Below are 19,074 nucleotides of genomic sequence, written 5' to 3' on the forward strand. Positions count from 1 at the left end.
GTCATCACTTCCCAGCTATAGGTTGACTCACTAAAGAGCCAAATGGCCTAGGTTGAGAATGGCCTCAGAAAGGGCTCTTTGGAGCAGCGCGGTTGTCTTAAGTCTATTACTAAAAGTGCTATGTTCAGCCAAGGTGGTATGCAGAGGGTGAGAAGCATTGTCCAGAATTTCCAGGATTTTCCATAGAGTCCTTTGTTCTACCACAGCCTCCAGTGTGACCAGTTTGACTCCTATAACAGAGCCACCCTTTCTAATCAGTTTATTGAGCCGGTTGGCATCACTTGTATTGATGCCATTGCCCCAGCACACCGTCTCATAGAAAATTGTACGGTGAACTTCTGTGGATGATGTGACTCAGTGTTGTATCTAAAATTCAAGATATACAGGGTAAACAGGAAGGGAGCCAAATATTTCGGGCCAGGACCCTTCTGCAGGACTCATTATGTGTGTATTGCTTGGATTTGCAGCATCTGCAGATTTTCTCATGCATGTGAAGGGAGCCAATACAGTCTTCTGTGGGACCCCAGTGCTGCTTATAGCCACATCTGGCACACAGCTCTGAAGCCACACAAACTGTGGTCTGCCAGTCAGGTAACCCATTATCCAGGATACAATGGAAGTGCCAACCTGCATTGAACAGTGCTTTTCCCCCCAACCATGAGGGCTGTATGGCATTGAAGGCACTTGAGAAATCAAAAACAACATGATCCTCAGTGCTGCCCTGTTTATCCAAATGGGAGTAAGCTCTGTTCAGCAGGTAGATGACAGCGTTGTCTATTCCAACGTGCTCCTGGTAGGCAAATTGCAGGGGATCGAGGGCTGATCTAACCAGGGGTGAGGTGAGCCAAGACCAGCCTCTCTAGGGTCTTCATGATGTGCAAGGTCAGGACCACTGGATGGTAGTTATTCAAGACTTTTGGTTGGCCCTTCTTGGGTACTGAGACCAAACACGATGTTTTCCACACAGTCAGGAGCCTTTCCAGGCTGAGACTCAGACTGAAAATGCATGGAGAACTCCACACAGCTGCTCAGCAGGGTCTCTCGGGGTCTTGGGGGTTCACACCACCCAGTCCTAACACTTTTCCATGTCTGAGTTTTCCCACAGCCTTTCTCACCTGTCCTCACATAGACGTGTTTAATATTGATGTCTTCAATACACTCCTCTATGTAGCCAATAACAGATCTCGTATATTCAATGTTAATATGATGGTCGCAGGTAGCTGCCTCCCTGACCATGTCCCAGTCCACTTTCCAGACAGTCCTGCAAAGCTGAGATAGCTTCTTCTGGTCTTATCTCCTATTAAACTGGTATGACTTGTTTAATCAGTACAAAGCAATCAACACAGCAGGTAAGTGGTCAGAAAGTTCAAGGTGAAAGCTGGGAGCAGCTTTGTATACACTAGGGATGTTGGTATACACCAAATCTAATGTGTTCTCACATCTGGTGGCAAAGTCAACATGCTGATAGAAATGAGGCAAGACTGTTTTCAAGTTAGCAAGGTTGAAGTTGCCAGCAACAATAAAGAAACCATTGGAGTGTGAGGTTTGCAGATTATCAATGGTGTTGCAGAGCTCACACAGTACATCCCCAGCATTAGTACCGGGGGGGGGGGGGGGGGGGTGTACAACCACAATCACTAAAGCAGTGAACTCCCTCAGTAAATTAATGAAACTTAAATAGTTAATTAAGCTATTTAAGCATTTATATATTCTATAAAAAATAATGTTCCAATGATAAAAACTGACCACACATAATTTATTCACAGTTAGTTGCTTATGATCTTACCAAATGTTGCTATTATTCATCAGAAGAAACAAGGCAACATCGTTTTGCCTTAGCTTTCAGTGATAAACCAAAATCTCAATTTCTCTGCTCTTATCAGAATATAATGAATTTGCTAACCTCAAACAAAATTGTGTTACTGATTGATTTCATGTGTAAGAACAAAGCAAAATTGAAAAGCCAAGCAAAGTTGAGGTTTTATAAATAAATGCAGTGGAAGTAAAACATTTATTCAGTAAACAGCTGCTTAATACAAAGCACAAATACGGGCAAAATTTAACTCTGGCACGATCAAGCACTAATTTCATGCATTCAAACTACATTTTTGCTCCAGCTAGATCTTACATGAAATCAGCTGACTTCTTGCCATATTGCCTGTTCAGTTTGTGTTAAACAGCTGTTTACCAAATAGATGTCTTTTACTTCCACTGCATTAATTTATGAAACCTCAGCTTTGCTTGACTTTTCAATATTGCATTTCTGTTACATATGAAATCAATTAGTAATGCAGTAATTGTTTGAGGTTAGCAAATTCATATATTCTGATAAGAGCAGAGAAACTAAGACTTCAGTTTATGAGTGAAGTTGGGGACAACAGGATGTTGCCTTCTTTCTTCTGAAGTAAAATCAACAAGATGATGGTAAAGGCAGCAATAGAAACCATGGTCCAATCAAATTTTCAGAGGTCTTAAATTAAGTAAGCAGCCATTTCAATAACAATCTACTTCAAAGGGGCTTTCGAGTGATTGGATTAATTTAAATTTTAATTGCAGTACTCTAAAAAAATGAAAAAGAATTGCTAAATTCCAACAACACATTAGACTCCTTTAAATATGTTATTTTTGAAAGAGAGGCATTACAAAAATCCTTTTTTTAAGCTGCAATTCCCCCCCCCAGTACAATTTGTTTTTGGGTGCACATATCGAAGTACCAGTGTAGCTCTGAAAACTACCGAGGATACCACAATCCTGGAATGCTGTGCACCCGAATCTTCAAGGCGGTGTGTACCACAAAATGAAATTAATTAACTTAAAACGAATGAAAATACTCCTAGAGAACTATTTACTTAAATCGTAAAGAAAAACGTGTATCCTTTAAGATATTCTAAAAGCTCAAGTTAAACGCAAACTAAAAAATCTCAACTTTCAATCAAGTCCTGACTTTAAAAATACTTGCTTCGCCAATCAAAAGCATATTTTATTATAGATGTCTGGTTGATCTTTCTAAAATATTCACGTGTTTAACAGAAACAAAGTTTCCTGTATAAATTTAGAGGAGATATTTTTCCAATTATTCTAATTCTCATTCTAATTAAATCTACACTGAGCGTACCCTTATCAAACTATGGTCTTCAAGTTTAGACCGAACTCTGCTCACAGTCAAAGGCTAGATAATCCACCTGTAAAAGAGAATTTACGCTTGTCCTGTGAGAACCCAAACCGCCACCCAAAGCCTCCTTACCATCGATGTGGGGCAAGAGGCTGTTTTCTGTGCAAGAGCCGTCTTCTGGCCCTTCTGGCCCGGGGAACTCCTTCACCTGGGACATCAGCTAAGCAGCTCACTCAGGCACTGACCCCAGAATCAGAACCAGCCTCCCTTAGAAAACACAAGAGGAGAGAGAGAAAAAACACTCAGAGAACTAACCCTTTGAAATGTTTAAGCAAAAAAGCTTCTCCACTCTACCCTGTTAGAAGTGCTGAGTTTAATCTACAGCATGATCACCGCGTTCCCACTTCGAGCCGTCGCATAACCACATCAACAGTTGTTTCAAATTCCGAAAATCAACAGTTACTGTACATGGGACAGTTCCAGATACCGACATTGATCGAAGGGCAAACAGACCATCTTCTAACACCGCAGCATGGCTAGGCTGGACCCTACATTTTTCGTGGGTTACGTACCTGGAGATCATTCCCAGTCACTTGTTTTTTTTCCCCAAGGTGATTTTATTGGGTTAATAAAAAGTTACAAAGTATCCGGACGGCGCCACTCGGTTACCGTTGCTGCAGCCCAGCCCAGCCCAGCCCCCGTGGTAAACGGTGCCTGACGAGAGCAGCACGCACACTGGCGAGCCTGCAAATTCCACACTATGCCTTCCAACTCATTTCTTCACTTTTTCTCACAGGGACCCCTTTTCCTTTTTCCCATTTCTCCCCAGACTTCAGTTTTCATCATTTCCGGATGCCGATGGTATCCAGCGCTGGAATAAAGCCACCGGGAGCCCTGAGCGCCCGCAGGGTCCACATGTCCGCCTTCAACGGCGCGCCAATATGACATTTCTATCACATTATTTCCTTAATCTGGTTCGATATCAGTTCAATTATATATTTAGTTTATGTAGACAATTGCAGTAAAATATATTTCAGCTAGATTCAGCGAATTCCTTCATTGAAAGCTTTATATTAACAGCTGCAAACTGCAAGACTGCTGATTTGTTTTCGGATTAAACTGTTGAGCCTATCCAGATGTTGTATCAGAAAGCAACAGAATAACTCGACGATTCTTTTATCAGTTGATACCGTTGGGACTCAGGGTGCAGGACATAAAGTTTCTGCCTTTGAACTTTCACTCAGTCTTTACACAACCAAACAAAATGAGGAATACAAAATAATCTTCTGGGAGAATCTGTGGGTCAAGCAGCACCTGTGGATGGGAGAGAAATGCAACTATTCAGTTGGAAACCCTGCATCCTGTATCTGCAGTCTCGTGTCTCCAAGTAATGCAAACTTACAATTACTTTGTGGACTACAGGAGGCATTGAGACGGGCCTCAGTTAACACCAATGGATCTGGGGTTGAGCGGGTGAACAGCTTTAAGTTCCTTGGTATACACATCACAGAGAATCTCACATGGTCTGTACATACGGGCTGTGTGGTGAAAAAGGCACAGCAGCACCCCTTTCACATCAGAAGGTTGAAGAAGTTTGGTATGGGTCCCCAAATCCTAAGGACTTTCTACAGGGGCACAATTGAGAGCATCCTGACTGGCTGCATCACTGCCTGGTATGGGAACTGTACTTCCCTCAATCGCAGGATGCTCCAGAGAGTGGTGCAGACAGCCCAGCACATCTGTAGATGTGAACTTCCCACTATTCAGGATATTTACAGAGCCAGGTGTGTAAAAAGGGCCCAAAGGATCATTAGGGACCTGAGTCACCCCAACCACAAACTGTTCCAGCTGCTACCATCTGGGAAACGGTACCGCAGCATAAAAGCCAGGACCAACAGGCTCCAGGACAGCTTCTTCCACCAGGTGATCAGACTGATTAATTCATGCTGATACAACTGTATTTCCATGCTATATTGATTGTCCTGTTATACCTACTACTTATTACAAATTACTATAAATTGCACAATGCACATTTAGGTGGAGACATAACATAAAGATTTTTATTCCTCATGTATATGAAGGATGTAAGTAATAAAGTCAATTCAATTCAATTCATTCAATCTGCACTTCAAAATAAAGTTATTGAAATTCTTAGTAACCTGGTATAACACACTACTTTTTCTCATCTTCTTAGTTAACCCCTTCAGCCTGGTGCATTCTTGATTGGTAAATAAAGCCATTGAGAGATGCACCACAGATAGGGAAGAAGATGCCAATAGATCATACAGGTAGCAAGTCAGCGATCTGCTGCACTCCTCCTGAGTAGTCTGGGCCTCTGTGGTTTCATCACTATCTTTGCAACCTCAGCAGCCATGTCTCATGGATTCTCCTTAGTCGTTGGGGAACTTACACTTTTTCAAACAAGGTACTCGAATAATTGTCTCTACTTGGTAAACCACAGAGTCCTTGAAACAGCCTAGGAATGTCCAGTTTAGTTCAGTTCCATTCAATTCGGTGCTGTCTCTTTTGTTTTTATTTTACAGTCCGCCCTGATCAAAATTGCAGAAAATAGCAATAAAAGAGGAGAACTTGAAACCAGAAACGTGAACTGCATAGTCCAATCCACAAACTATGTCACTTAAAACATGCCCAAACCCAAGACTGTCCTATTTGCCAGCATTCACTTCATAAAAAATACAAATCACCTAGTCTTCTCAGTTATTCCCATCCTCCTGACCACTTGAGCAATAGCTGCAGAAAGAGTGGCTAAGTACACTTTACATAAATGGGGACAGTGGACATTTAGTCAGCAGTACATGAAGAAACAGCTGTGGTCCACATTTCCAGGAGCTGACCAAAACTGTAGTATCCCAGTATTTCCCAAGAGAGCTCTGTGAAATGTAGAGAAAGGAGGAGGCATGTGGCTGATTCTACCACCCTGATCCCTCCCTGCATAGATTTTGATTGTCCACAGAGCAATAATAGATCGCATTACAGAGACTCTGTTCCTTTTTGCTATAATCTTTAGAAACAATAAATTATTGTGTCAGAAAGACTGCTGAGTAACTTGTTTGCATATGTATGGCATTTCATGTTACCATGCAATAAGCTTAGTTGGCACAGAGAGAAGGGATCAAAAGTGTTTAGAGATTTTAAACATGTCCAGTTGCATGATCTCAATAAAACTGCCTGCACACTTGAAATGTATTGAAGCAACACATATAAACTCAAAAGCATCACAGAAGTCCAATAAGGTACAACCTCTGCTTTTTGACCAGATCATCTTGAGGTAGTAGTTGACCATCCCGGATGAGATTCAGAAATTAAGATGTTGTGATATTAAAGATTGTCTCAGCCAACCAGTAGCCAAGCAAAGGAGGGAGAAAGAAACGAGGGCCTGTTTGCCCTTATTATGTAACGAAGATGATTGTCACCTCAAAAGCAAGCTCACATCAGGAGTACTACAGTCAGCAGCAGATATTGCCAGGTGGCCCACTTGCACAAGGGAGGTGGTAAGGGAAAGGTAACAGAAGTTATTAAGTCTCATTGGATTTTGGGCTGATTGACTTCCAGGATTGCCACAGTGCTCAGCTTGAGATTTACATGGATAGAGATAAAAGGAATGATCAAAAGGTATCAGTTATTACCTCAAGGTTACTATCATCTCTAAACTTTAAACAATGGTCTTTCACTATAGAGTAAGGAAATGCTGTCTTTTGTAGTTTATTAAATTTCATTAGGCATTCTGCACAACTGCAGTAATGTTATTATAGCCAGTTGTAACTATAAGTAAGCAGGCACTAGTCTTATTAAGGGTGAACAGAAGAAATTTACATTTATTAGTACCAAATACAAACTAAAGTACTCGATACCTGCTCTATATTTAGCGATAAGTCACTTTTCTCTTCTTTGCGTCTCTTTCTCATGGGCCTTTGTCTCTCATGGTCCACAGCCACTGTCTGGAACAATATTCATATCACTTCTCTAACTCATTTTGTTAAAAAAGGGTGTTCCAGGGCATCATGTGATTACTGGCCATGACAGCACTGGCATTTAGGACAGCAATGAAGGTCCTTTAAAGAAACTTCATTGTTGTTTCTGTAGCAACTTTTTTTGACCAGTCAGATTTGTTAGCCCTGAGCTGAAACTGGGGGACCTCTATCCTTTGACCTGTTTGGCATGGGTGACCCTACCAAGAGCCAAAGCATAAAGCCCTGACTCCAGCCAACATAGCTCTCCGGGTCATTGAGGCACACAAGCCTCTAATCCCTACGAAAAGGGTGTGGTCCACTTGGAGGAAGGCACTATGTAAGAATTGTGCAATCAATCAATCTGTGGCAAATATTGAGGAGTTTATGATGGTGGCGACAATCACTCAATAATGAAGGCTGATTATATGCTTAAAATTTTTAAAATACAAGAAAGCGGGAAATATATAGTATGACTAAAGCACCAAAGAAAACTCGAGATGAGTAATTTTAAGACTGCAAGGCAGAGGAGCAGAATTAGGCCAATCTGCCCACTATTGCATTATCGCTGATTTATGATCCCTTTCAATTGCATTTTCCTGCCCTCTTCCCTGTAAACTTTGATAGACTGGGTAGATACACTACCCACTGGCTAAAGAAATTCCTCCTCATCTCTGTTCTAAATGGACATCCCCCTCTTGAGATTCAATTTCTCATAGTATTACTATAAAAAACACAATAGGAAGCTTCTGAAATGCCAAGGTTGGCTTCATACTTTAACATTAATCATAGTCACCACCCTTCAATATATACAGATAAAACTAATTTAAAAATCGACTCCAACATCTTCTTTCAGTCTAACTGTCCTATAGTATCCTTTCTTCTGCCTCTCTTCCTTCATGAAGACTGGAGTGATATTTGCAATTTTCCAGTCTTCTAGAACCATTCCAGAATCTAGTGATTCTTGAAAATCATTACTAATGTCTCCATGATCCCGACAGCCACTTCTTTCAGAACTCTGGGGTGTACACCATCTGGTCCAGGTGACTTATCAACCTTCAGACCTTTCTGTCTTCCAGGAACCTTCTCTTTAGTTATGGTAACTTCACACACTTCATACCCAGCACCTGGAACATCCACCATACTGCCAGTGTCTTCCACATTGAAGACTGATGCAAAGTACTTGTTCATTTCTTCCATCATTTCCCTGTCCCCATTGCTACCTCTCCAGCATCGTTTTCTAGTGGTCTGATATCCACTCTTGCCTCACCTTTACACTTTAATAATCTGAAGAAACTTTTGGTATCATCTTTAATATTATTGGCTCACGTACTTTCATATTCCATCTTTACCTTTTTAGTGACTTTTTGGTTGCCTTCAGTTGGCTTTTAAAAGTTTCCCAATAATTTTTACTCTATTATATGCCCTCTCTTTGGCTTTTATGTTGGTTTTGACTTCTTTTGTTAGGCTTAGTTGTGTCATCTTGCCTTTAGAATACTTTTTCCTCTTTGGGATGCATATATACAGTGCCTTCCGTACTGCTTCCAGAAATTCCAGCCATTACTGCTCTACAGTCATCCCTGCCATTGTTCTTTTCCAATCAATTTTGGCCAACTCCTCTCTCATGCCTCTGTAATTCCCTTTACTCCATTATAATATTGATACATCTGACTTTAGCTTCACCTTCTCAAATTTCAGGTTGAATTTTATCATATTATGATCACTTGCCCCGAAAGGTTCTTTTGTCTTAAGCTCTCTCATCAATTCTGGTTCAATGCAAAACACCCAATCCAGAATAGCTGATCATTTAGTGGGCTCAATCACAAGCTGCTCTTAAATTACATCTCATAGACAGTCCAGAGATTCCCCCTCCTGGAATCCAGCACCAACCTAATTTTCCCAATCTACCTGCATTTTGAAGTCTCCAACGACTATTGTAAAATTACCCTATTGCCATGCATTTTCAATTTTGTGAGCCACAAATTACAATGTTTGGGAATTTGTATACAACTCTCATCAGGGTCTTTTTACCCTTGCAGTTCCTTAGCTCTCTCAACAATGATTCAACACCTTCCAACCCTTTGTCACCTCTTTCTAATGATTTGATTTCATTTTTTACCAACAGAGAAACACCATCCCTCTGCCTTCCTGCCTATTGTTTTGATACAATGTGTGTCCTTGGACATTAAGCTTCCAGCTATAATCTTTCAGCCATGATTCAGTGATGCCAACAAAATCGTATCTGCCAATCTGCAAATGTGCTGCAAATTCATCTACCATATTCTGCATACTACGCACATTCAGATACAACACCTGCAGGCCTATATTTTCTCTTTTTGATTTTATCTGCCTTTTACATTGCAACTCATCCTGTTGACTGCAGTTTTGCCCTTTCAACAGCCTCTCGTCACTATTTGTAAACCAGCTACCTCATCATCAGCACTATTATCTGCCTTTCCTACGCTATTTCTTGCATCGAAATGTATGCAAGTCAGGACACTAATTGCACCATGTTCAACCTTTTGATTCTTAACTTTGTCTGAGGTCTTACCAACATTTGCATCCACAACCTCTCCACTAACTGTTCTGGCACTCTGGTTCCCATCCCCCTGCAACTTTAGTTTAAACCCCACCGTGCAGCATTGACAAACCTTCCTACTAAGATATTTGTCCCCTTCCAGTTTTGGTGCAAACCGTCCCTTCTATACAGGTCAGACCCTTTCTGGATGAAAGGCCAATGATCAAAAAATCTTATGCCCTCCCTCCTATACCAACTCCTTAACTATGTATTAAACTGTATAATCTTCCTAGCTCTAGCCTCACTAGCATGTGGCATGTGTAGCAATCCTGAGACTACAATCCTGGAGGTCCTGCCCTTAATTTAATACCTAACTCCCTGAACTCCCTATGCAGAACCTCATTACTTGTCCTAGCCATGTCATTGATACCTACTTGGACCATGACTTCTGACTGTTCACCCTCTCACTTAAGAATAATGAGGACTCAATCCAAGATACCCTGGATCCTGGCACCCAGAAGGCAACATACAATCCAGATGCAGAAGTCTCTTCTTCCTGAAACATTAACTTAGTTCCTTTTCTCACTGATTGAGCATTTCCAGAAATTTCTATTTTTAATCCAATACAGTCTGAAATATTGGGATAGGAATGAACTATAACATGAGTACATGTTCTATTCAATCTGAGTATGAGGAGGTGTCTTATCTGAAATGATAAATAGAATCGTCACTAGAAGTGTGACTGCTCGATTAATCTTAACAAAGAATGATCAAAGAATAGACCAAATATCAGAAATTGTGCCTTAAGAAATACAAGTAAAGGGTAACTCAAACTAGCCTGAAGAAATTACGTGAAAGTATTAGATTTGCTGATCACAAAATTCTAAACTCAAACAAAGACCTTAAGCCCTATCGGATATAAATAGCCATGAGTGCTCTCACTGCAACTATCCAATCTTCAAGGACTAGTTCACTTCCTGCTTATTCTCCATTATGAGTTCAGCTGTAAACTCCCACACTTTGAGTGGCTGGTTCCCCTTCCTTACCAAGGAGAAGGTATTTCCAGCAAAGTAGATTAAGCACAACTCATTTATTTTCAGTGATACACACACAAATACAAGCAACATTCTTAAAACACATTTAAAAACTCACAAAGGATTTTTATCTTATAAGAGACTTACAAATTACAAACCATTTCTAAACCACAAAGAATTTCCAAAACACGGGTACAATTCCAATAAATTAAAAAGACATACCAATGATACAAATGAACAAATCATCCACAAAAAAATGGAAGCCAGAGGAATGGATTCTAGGTCACTCCATGTTTCTTTCATGCTTCTTGATGTTCCTTTCTCCATTCCTAATAAGCCTGAACTGTTTTCTACATTTATACCCTTCTCCTGCTACTTGAGTGAGTTCACACATATATATTACAAGTTCAAGTTCAGTTTATTGTCATTCAGTTGTACAGAAGTATACTGCAAAATGAAACGTTTCTCCAGACCAAGATGTACAACTTAATACATATAACTCATGAACATAACACATAAATTAATATTACCACAAATAAATAACAATAATAAGGTGCATATATAATACAAGTGAAAACGCAAACACTATAATGCTACTTGTATTTCATATGTGATGAGACTGTATGACAAGATTCATACATGGTGAAAGGGAGTTCAATAGTCTTACAGCCTGGGAGAATAAGCTGTATCCCATCCTATCAGTTCTTGTCCTAATGCTATGGTATTTCCTGCCTGATGATAGAGGGTCAAAGGGATTGTTGGCCAGATAAGAGGGATCATTGACAAAGCTAAGGGCCCTGCGTATGCAGTGCTTCTGATGGGTGGAAGAGATGGGTGCATGATCCTCTCAGCAGATCTCGCTATACTTTGCAGGGACTTCTGGTCAGATGCCTTGCAATTCCTGTACCAGATGGTGATGCAACTGGTCAGGACACTCTCGATAGTGCTCCCGTAAAAGTTGATTAGAACAGGTGGCGGGGAGGGAGTGAGCCTCACTCACCTCAATCGCCTCTGGAAGAGGAGACGCAGCTGTACTTTATTAACCAAAACTGTGATGTTGAGAGACATGGTGAGATCATCTGTTATGCGCACTCCTAGAAACCTGGTGCTCCTAACTCTCTCTGCAGTGAAGCCATACATGTGCAATGAGGAGTGGTCAGCCTGCACTTTCCTAAAGTCCGCAATCATCTATTTTGTCTTCTCCACGTTGACATTCAAGCTGTTGTGCGCACACCATTTTACCAGTTGCTCCCCCTCTCCTCCAAATACTGTCTTGTCATCAACGCTGATGAGGCCAGCCACTGTTGTGTCATCCAATAAACTTGATGATTCTGTTCGAACTGCATCTAGCAATGCAGTCATTTGTTGGCAGTGTGAAGAGCAGCAGACGGAGCACGCAGCCCTGGGGAGCACTCAGTGATCAGCGTGACGAAGCTAGAGATGCTTCTATCAACACAGACTGACAGGGGTCTCTCTGTCGAGAAGCCCAGGACCTAATTACAGAGAGATGATCATATTAAGCGCCGAACTGAAGTTGATAAACAGTATCCGGTCATATGAGGCACCATTTTCCAGGTGGGACAGACTGGAGGGCAAAAGCTATGGTATCATCACTGGACCGATCTGAGTGATAAGTAAACTGGAAAGGGTCCAGTGTAGCAGGAAGACGGGATTTAACATGATCCATAACCAGCCGCTCAAAGCACTTCATTGTTGTTGAGGTCAGTGCCATTGGACAGTAGTCATTGAGGCAGGTTACCATCACCCTCTTGGGCACCCGGATGATGGAGTCCACCTTGAAGCCTGTGGGGACAGTCAACTCTTCCAGAGGTAGGTTGCGGATGCCTGCTAGAACCTTTGTTAATGGGGCAGAACAGTTTCTCAGCACCCAACCAGTTATATTATCAGTCCCCACAGCTTTATATGAGTTGACACCTGCTAAGGTCTTCCTCACATCAGCTGTTGCCAGACAGTGTGCCAGCTACTTGGGGGAATTGGGGGGGGGGGTCTTCCTTACTGGCACGTCGTTCTGTGCATCAAACAGATTGTAGAAGGCATTCTAACTATCAGGAAGAGAAGTGTCACTTTCATTGATGTACACAATGGACTTGTAGTCTGTTATGGACTAAATGCCCTGTCACACGCACTCATGTCTCTGGTGTCACTGAAATGGTTGTACATTCTCTGTGCATAATCTTGTTTGGCCTTCCAATGGTGCAGGAAGGTACAACTCTTGCTGACCTGAGAGCTGAAGGCAGCATCCCAGTGTCTCAACCGTTCCCAGACAGATCTCTGCTGTCAGCCATGGCTTCTGATTTTCCCTCACTTACAGCACACCCAATGCATTTCTCCATGTAATCAGTCAAAGATCTTGCATATTCATCGATGTTAATGTGATGGTCATAAGTAGCCACCTTCTTGAACATCTTCCAGTCCCTGTTTTCAAAAATAGTCCTGTAATGCTGAGGATGCTCCTTCGGGCTTGAAGTTTATCTCCCATTGAGCTGGTTTGACAAGTCCCTATAATCAATGCCATGAAGCTAACTTCTTTGAGTACATAAAACTCCCAGCTTATTAATAAGCTATGTTGTATTCATCTAGTCTGCAAGCTTTCTTGAATGAAATAATTTTAAAAAATCAAATTAAATTTAATTGTCATTCAAACGATACATGGATGCAGCCAAATGAAACAACGATTCCCTGGGACCAAGGTGCAAAACTTAGCAACTTAGTCAGTGTTGTGGGTTTTAAAACAAGCCAAATGAAATAACCGATTGTCTTATACTGCACCACTTGAGAAGCAAGGCAGGTGTTGTGGGCTAATAGAAAGAGCTTGTTTGCAAAGCTGTGTTTTTAGCTTTAAGTTGATTACTGCTTGCCATTTGTATTTTACCTGGCTCCTATTTACTGCCAGAAGCTAAACAATGTTAGTTTGAAGGTTGCTTGCTGTTGTGTATTTAATATTTCAGTAATATTGTAAATACATTGCTTGATTAAGTATTCTTTGGTGTTTACATAATGCATCGTGGGTTATATGTAAGAGGAACATGAAAAGTATATGCTATTATGACAACACATCTCACTAAAAGTAAAACTAAGGATGTACACGAGTTATCCAGGCTCTGAGTTTTTCTTGCAATTATTGTTTTATATTTTGGAATTACAAAACATCACAGTGGTGATGAGGAAGTCTTAAACAAACCCAAGACAACTACCTTCCTGTTGTAGCGCAGCAAGACGTTTGAGTTTAAAAAAAAATCAAAGCACACATACTTCAGAAAGGAAAAGATGATCAAGTTAAAGAAAAAGGCAGAAATAGATGAATTCATAAACGGTTCATAAACGGTGTGTACCAGATTATAATAATAAATGAAAAAAGAGCAGAAAGGGCTGGCTACATTGGAAAGATAGATGTGTCCGATTGCACAAGAGAAAACTGAATAATGTATACTGAATGAATTGAGCAGTACTTTGAAGCAAATGAAATAGCCAATGAGAAGCTAGTGCCAATTTTGCTGAGTGCATTGGATATAAAGGCATACAGTTTAGTTAGAAGTTTAACCTCTCCAACCAAACCAGCCAAAATGAGTTTTGCTGATCTCGTGAAGTAATACTGGAAAAATTAGAACTGAAGCCACTGTTCAATTTAGAATGTTTTCAGTTTCATACGCAGAATCAAAATGAAGGGAAGTCCACTTCAGCAAATGTGGCTAAATTGAACAAATTATCTGAGAATTGTCAGTTCAGTATTGATCTTAACGATACACTGAGAGATCATTTAGTTTGGGGATCTTTCAAGAAAGCATTCAAAAATAGCTCCTAACTAAAGCACAACTCACATTTAAAAGAGCAATTGAGATTAAATTGAATTGCAGCCAGGAATGAAAGTCAGTGTGAAAAAAATTGCTGTGTCTAGACAGAGGACTGCCTGGCTGAAACAATTGTGTTACCATTGTGCCAGGGGCTCATGTACAACAGACCAATGCTGGTTTAAAGGTGAAAATTGCAGAAAATGGAACATACATTGTCTCTAAAAAGTATTCACTACCACCCCCCAGAAATTTTCAGGTTTTATTGTTTCACAACATTGAATCGCAACAGATTTAATTTGGCTTTTTTGACACTGAGCAGAAAAAGACTCTTTTGTGTCAAAGTGAAAACGGTTCACTACAAAACTCTATTTTTGAAACATAAAGCAGATCTCTATTTTTGAAACATAAGACACAAAATAATTTAGTGGATAAGTATTCACCCACTTTAAGTCAGGATTTACTAGATGCACCTTTGGCAGCAATTTTACAGCATTGAGTCTGTGTGGAAAGGTCTCTATCACCTGAACACTGCAATCTTTCACCATTCTTCTTTAGAAAACTGCTTAAGCTCTGTCGGATTGCATGGGAATCGTGAGTAGATGGCCCTTTTCAAGTCCAGCCACAAATTCTCAATTGGATTGAGGTCTGGACTCAGACTTGGTCACTCCAGGACATTAACTTCATTGTTTTTAAGCCATTCCTGGGTAGCTTTGGCTTTATGTTTAGGGTCATTGCCTTGGTGGAAAGCAAATCTTATCTCAAATCACATCAGGTTTCCTCCAGGATTTCCCTGTATTTTGCTGCATTCATTTTACCCTCTATCTTCTCAAGCCTTCCATGGCCTGCTGCAGTGAAGCATCCACACAGCATGATGCAGCCACCACCATACTTCACGGTAGGGATGGTATGTTTTTGATGATGTGCAGTAAATAGATTATGCCAAACATAGTGTTTAGTCTGATGGCCAAAAAGCTCAATTTTGGTTCATCAGACCATAGAACCTTCTTCTAGCTGACTTTAGAGTCTCACACAAGCCTTCTGGCAAATTCTAGCCAAGACTTCATGTGAGTTTTTTTCAGCAGTGGCTTTCTCTTAGCCACTCTCCCAAAAAGCTGTGACTGGTGAAGCACCTGGTCAATAGTTGTTGTAGGTACAGTCTCTCCCATCTCAGCCACTGAAACTTGTAACTCCTCCAGAGTTGTCATAGGTCTTCTGGTGGGCTCCCTCTCTAGTCCCCTTCTTGCACAGTCACTCAGTTTTTGAGGACGACCTGCTCTAGGTAGATTTTCAGCCGTGCCATATTCTTTCCATTTCTTGATGCTTGACTTGACTGTACTCCAAAGGATGTTCAGTGACTTGAAAGTTTTCTTGTAACAATTTCCTGACTTGTGCTTTTCAATAACCTTTTTGCAGAGTTGCGTTTTTGTCTTCATGGTGTAGTTTTTGCCAGGATACTGTACATAGTCTCTGCAATGTAGGCACTGCCACATTGAAAGTAATATACTAAACAAGGCTGAAGAAGTTGTGTGCATGATTCTCTTCCACGCGTGGAAATATATTTCAGGGCACTTTGCTTTTGGCCACTGAAAGACTCATCGAGCTAAACGTGATCAATCTTCACCTTATATAATTCCCTGGCTCTAAGAATAAGCCAGAAAATGATAGGCCAGTGACTCTGACATCAGGAGTGGGAGATTTATTGGAAGGCACTATAAGGATCTGAATATATAAGTATTTGGATAGACAGGGACTGAGTAAGGATAGTCAGCATAGCTTTGTGCAAGGTAGGTCAAACAAGCTTCTACTAAGGTGAGGTGAGACCACAAATAAAGGTCATGGGTTATGCTTAAGGGGAACATGAGGCAAACTTCTTCACTGAGAGAGTGGCAAGAGTGTGGAATGAGCTGCTAGCGCAAGTAGTGGATGTGGGTTTGATCTCAGCATTTAAGAGAAATTAATGGGATAGGAGAGGTATACAGGGCCATTGTTCGGGTGCAGGTCGAGAGGGCTGATTAATGGTTTGTCATAGACTAGATGGGCTGAATGGCCTGCTTCTGTTCTGTAGTGTTCTATGACTGTATGACTCTACATTCCTTACTCAAGGTACCTTAGAGATTGAAAAGCAAATTAATTTTGCAGAGGTAAACACGAGGAATTCTGTAGATGCTGGAAATTCAAGCAACACACATTAAAGTCGCTGGTGAACGCAGCAGGCCAGGCAGCATCTCTAGCAAGAGGTACAGTCGATGTTTTGGGCCGAGACCCTTCGTCAGGACTAACTGAAGGAAGAGCTAGTAAGAGATTTGACAGTGGGAGGGGGAGGGGGAGATCCAGAATGATAGGAGAAGACAGGAGGGGGAGGGATGGAGCCAAGAGCTGGACAGGAGATTGGCAAAAGGGGATATGAGAGGATCATGGGACAGGATGCCCAGGGAGAAGGAAAAGGGGGAGGGGGGAAAAATCCATTGGATGGGCAAGGGGTATAGTGAGAGGGACAGAGGGAGAAAAAGGAGAGAGAGAGAAAGAATGTGTGTATAAAAATAAATAACGGATGGGGTACGAGAGGGATGTGGGGCATTAGCGGAAGTTTGAGAAGTCAATGTTCATGCCATCAGGTTGGAGGCTACCCAGACAGAATATAAGGTGTTGTTCCTCCAACCTGAGTGTGGCTTCATCTTAACAGTAGAGGAGGCCATGGATAGACATATCAGAATGGGAATGGGATGTGGAATTAAAATGTGTGGCCACTGGGAGATCCTGCTTTCTCTGGCGGACAGAGCGTAGGTGTTCCGTAAAACGATCTCCCAGTCTGCACCGGGTCTCGCCAATATATAGAAGGCCACATCTATAGAAGGAGCACCGGACGCAGTAAATCACCCCAGCCGACTCACAGGTAAAGTGTAGCCTCACCTGGAAGGACTGTCTGGGGCCCTGAATGGTGGTAAGGGAGGAAGTGTAAGGGCACGTGTAGCACTTGTTCCGATTACAAGGATAAGTGCCAGGAGGGAGATCAGTGGGGAGGGATGGGGGGAAGAATAGACAAGGGAGTCGCGTAGGGAGCGATCCCTGTGGAAAGGGGGGGGCGGGGAGAGAAAGATGTGCTTAGTGGTGGGATCCCGTTGGAGGTGGCGGAAGTTACGGAGAATAATATGTTGGACCCGGAAGCTGGTGGGGTGGTAGTTGAGGACAAGGGGAACCCTATTCTTAGTGAGGTGGCGGGAGGATGGAGTGAGAGCAGATGTGCGTGAAATGGGGGAGATGCGTTTGAGAGCAGAGTTCATGGTGGAGGAAGGCAAGCCCCTTTCTTTAAAAAAGGAGGACATCTCCCTCGTCCTGGAATGAAAAGCCTCATCCTGAGAGCAGATGCGGCAGAAACAGAGGAATTGCGAGAAGGGGATGGCATTTTTGCAAGAGACAGGGTGAGAAGAGGAATGGTCCAGATAGCTGTGAGAGTCAGTAGGCTTATAGTAGACATCAGTAGATAAGCTGTCTCCAGAGATAGAGACAGAAAGATCTAGAAAGGGGAGGGAGGTGTCGGAAATGGACCAGGTAAACTTGAAGGCAGGACTTTTGCAGAGAATGGGTTATCTTCATTTGACACAGAGGGCTTTAGAAGTGTGGGAGTTAATTTGGCTCACTGTGCTACAATATTAGGATGGAGAAAAAACAGTTACCTTCTCAAAAATGCCAGGTACTAAGAAATTAAATGAATGATTTTGCACTGACTTATCCCAGTTCTGCAGCATTTAACTCTCACAGTTATCTTGACCATACCTCTTTCCAGCCTGTCATTTGTAAAGATATTATTTCCTTTTCCTCAGTTCCTACGTGTCCACCACATACGTTCTCAGGATGAGGTTTTCCACCCCCGAACATCAGAGATGTCCTCCTTTTTAAAGAATGGAGTTTCCCTTCCTTTGTCATCGATACCCCCTCACCCTATTCTCCTCCATTTCCCTGATATCGGCCATAACAGGGATAGAGTTGCCCACCACCACGAGTCTCCGCATCCAGCACATTATTCTCCGCAAATTCCACCATCGTCACGGGATCCAACCACATTCTTCCCTTCCCTCCACTCTCTGCTTCCTTCAGAGATCAGTCTCTCCGTGACTCCCTTGCCCACGTGTCCCTCCCCACTGATCTCCCACCTGGCACTAATCTCTGAAAGTGGGACAGGTACTACACATGTCCCTTCACCTCCTCATCCATCACCATCTTTCAGAGACCCAAACAGTCCTTCACCTGAGAGTCTGTCAGGGTAGTTTTTTATCCAGTGCCCCTGATGTGGCTTCCTCTATATCAGTAAGACCCCATGTGGAATAGAGCACCTTTGCCCTGTCTGCCACAACAAGCAGGATTTCTTACTGGGCACTCAGTTTAATTCTACTTTACGTTCCCTTTCCAACATGTCAGGGCACAGCCTCCTCAACTGTCATGATGAAACCACTTGGAGGTAGATATTCCATCTACCCAGATGGGTAACTAGGTAGCCTCCAACCTAGACATTAATTTCTCCAACATCTAATAATTTCTCCCCTCCCCCTTCTCTCTTTTTCATTCCTCATTCTGGCTCCCTTCATATTGTTTCCCTTCTCCTCACTTGCTTATCACCTCCCTCTGCTCCCCC

The 19,074-nt window shown here is 42.0% G+C and overlaps 1 protein-coding gene across 1 annotated transcript in view; it reads right to left on the bottom strand.

The window, feature by feature from the left end:
• mdfic (MyoD family inhibitor domain containing) overlaps positions 1–3,941 on the bottom strand; it is a 52,734-nt gene extending 48,793 nt beyond the window's left edge. Inside the window, exons 1-2 of the mRNA XM_072269364.1 lie at positions 3,685–3,941; positions 3,245–3,379 (exon numbers count right to left, since the gene is read on the bottom strand). Of these exons, the coding sequence (XP_072125465.1) occupies positions 3,245–3,329 (85 nt within the window). The 5' untranslated portion in view covers positions 3,330–3,379; positions 3,685–3,941. The remainder of the gene's footprint in view (positions 1–3,244; positions 3,380–3,684) is intronic.
• Positions 3,942–19,074: the final 15,133 nt, after the last annotated feature.

Source organism: Mobula birostris, chromosome 9, assembly GCF_030028105.1.
Source record: "Mobula birostris isolate sMobBir1 chromosome 9, sMobBir1.hap1, whole genome shotgun sequence".
NCBI lineage: Eukaryota > Metazoa > Chordata > Chondrichthyes > Myliobatiformes > Myliobatidae > Mobula > Mobula birostris.